The 2,531-nt window shown below is 33.8% G+C and overlaps 1 protein-coding gene across 1 annotated transcript; it reads left to right on the top strand.

The window, feature by feature from the left end:
• Window positions 1–1,177: 1,177 nt before the first annotated feature.
• Window positions 1,178–2,295, top strand: LOC119083179 (muscle-specific protein 20). The gene is made up of 3 exons (XM_037192839.1): window positions 1,178–1,338; window positions 1,470–1,802; window positions 1,876–2,295. Exons 1-3 carry the CDS (start codon window positions 1,309–1,311, stop codon window positions 2,065–2,067), a joined length of 555 nt encoding a protein of 184 aa, XP_037048734.1. The 5' UTR covers window positions 1,178–1,308; the 3' UTR covers window positions 2,068–2,295.
• The last annotated feature ends 236 nt before the right edge of the window (window positions 2,296–2,531 follow it).

Raw genomic sequence — 2,531 nt, 5'->3', positions numbered from 1 at the left:
TTTGTCTTTGAACGAAATTATGTTTATTGTTCAGCCCAAACGAAAACTCAGTTACGGAGTATACAATGCATTTTTATAATATGTCACTTTCGTTGTGTGTCATTTATGGACAGTCCCTAACACAGTGTAAACCGAATTCATGTTCATGTTCCCAACAATTTGTTCAATTGAAATGTTGTTGCTCGAATAGTTAATTTGAAATGAGGATACAAACACTTCTTAAGCTTATTACATTGATACCACAATGATCTTGACAATGATTCATTTTCTGTGTTATAATAAAACGCTTTCTGCAGCACACATACAACTAAAATATAACCAAAATTTATATCAGGAAAAAATCATAAACACAAATTATAGAAATTAAGGTTAATCCTTTTCATTTCTAACAATAATTTACGATTCGGTATATTGTTTGCGCAGTTTAACTATACTTATTCCCCTGACCTGACCAACTCAATATTAATAAACAAAAAAAAATTGTAAAGACAAAAAAAGCTCCGAAAATCCGAGCACGAGAGACTCTCTGTTTTATTTCGGCGTCAAAACAATGCGAATTTGTGATCTTAAAAAAAAAATTATTAACAAAATAATAAGCAACGTCGAACATGTTTTTCCCACCGTGCACAGTAGAAATGCTCGCGTTGGCTATAGAGATCCGTTAAAATTATTCAATTGATGTAATTTATTACTTGAAACATTTTATCTCATTCATTCTCACAATGGAGTCGAACTATAATGAAAAGCAGTGAACACAACCGTTGAATGCAATTGTTGAAACGGTAAACATAGACGTATGACTAACAAAAAGACCATGATTCTCGAAATACAATTTGATTAATAATCTGAAGAAAAAGAAAATCCAAAATTAAAAATAGACTCGCCAGTGTTAGTGACTTTAAGGAGCTATTTTTAAAACGCGAAAATTTGTAGATTAGATGAAAAACAAAATCGAACATTTGAATCATAATGAAAGATTTTTTGTCACAAGTCACAATTGCCGGACCATCTAAGTATTTTCTGCAGCAAATGAGGAAAAAAATCATTCCACACAAGTTTGTAATCATCAAAATGGTTGTATTTCCATCACGATGACGCGACGAACAAAATTCTCTGATTTTCATTTTTCGAAAAAAAAATTCTTTTTTTAGTGCGGAGGCGTAATATTCGCGAAACATCGAAGCGATTGCCGTTGTGCTCTTTAAAAGCGTCCAGCATCGACGTCAACCGCATCAGTTTGTAATAGTGACTCTAAGTGAGCACAGTGGTAAGTAGAAAGAAAGCAAAAGGAAAATCAATAAATCGACAATGTCTCTAGAACGTGCAGTGAAAGCTAAGGTAAGAATCTGAAGATATATATAAATTGTGCAATTGTGCTACTACAAACAAGCAAACATTATATTGTGTTGTGATAGTTTGAGTCAGAATTTGATAAAAAAAATATTTATTTCTCACGAAACTATCAACAGATCGCCGGAAAGCGTGATCCAGTGAAAGACAAAGAGGCCCAAGAATGGATTGAAGCTATTCTTGGTCTCGCCTTCCCAGGTGGTGAAAGCTACGAGGATGTGCTTAAGGATGGCCAAGTCCTTTGCAGATTGATCAATAAAATTAAGCCAGGATCAGTAGCCAAAATTAACGAATCCGGTGGTCAATTCAAGATGATGGAAAATATCAACAACTTCCAGAAAGCCCTCAAATCATATGGTGTACCTGATCAAGACGTTTTCCAAACCGTCGATCTGTACGAAAAGAAGGATATTTCACAAGTGACAAACACATTGTTCGCTCTCGGCCGTGCAGTAAGTGAATCAAGACAATGGTGTTAAAGGAAATTTGTTTTATTTCAAAGCGAAATATTTTTTTTTTTAACAGACATGGAAGGATGAATCGTTCCCTGGACCAAATCTAGGACCGAAACCAGCTGATGAATGCAAACGTGAATTCACAGACGAACAATTAGCTGCTGGTCAAACAATTATTGGATTGCAAGCTGGCCAAAATAAAGGTGCCACTCAAGCTGGTTCAAATATGGGCGCTGGTCGCAAAATTTTGCTCGGAAAGTAAATTGTTGTGAATCGACAAATTTTGTTAAGTCAACCATCCAAAGTTATTATTATTGTTAAAGATGAATACAACGCGCATACACAATAGTATGATGTCAAGGGAAATACTTTTTTTTATTGTATCAAATTCTGTGTAAATATTCTACGATAAAGAGAGAAAAAATTGTAAACGTCTAATTTTAATCGAAACATTTTTTTATTAAATTGAAAATTTTACCTAAAAACTGAATCAATTCTTTCAAAACTGAATCTTAAAGTCGCACACACATCCACCACTGAAACAGCACACCTTCCAAGTAATAACATCGCATCGTTAAGAATCTCGAAATATGAATCATATTCATAACATTGCTTTCGCCACATCAAAGTCAAATTGAAACCAAAAATAGATTCACATTGCGTGGATTTTAGATGTTTACGTGAAAATATAAATATTGGTCGAGAGAGAAAAAATTCTTTTGACTT

The sequence above is a fragment of the Bradysia coprophila genome, unplaced genomic scaffold (genome assembly GCF_014529535.1).
Source record: "Bradysia coprophila strain Holo2 unplaced genomic scaffold, BU_Bcop_v1 contig_561, whole genome shotgun sequence".
Taxonomy (NCBI): domain Eukaryota; kingdom Metazoa; phylum Arthropoda; class Insecta; order Diptera; family Sciaridae; genus Bradysia; species Bradysia coprophila.
The sequence above is the reverse complement of the archived record's forward strand: the minus strand, read 5'-3'. Positions and strand labels throughout refer to the sequence as shown.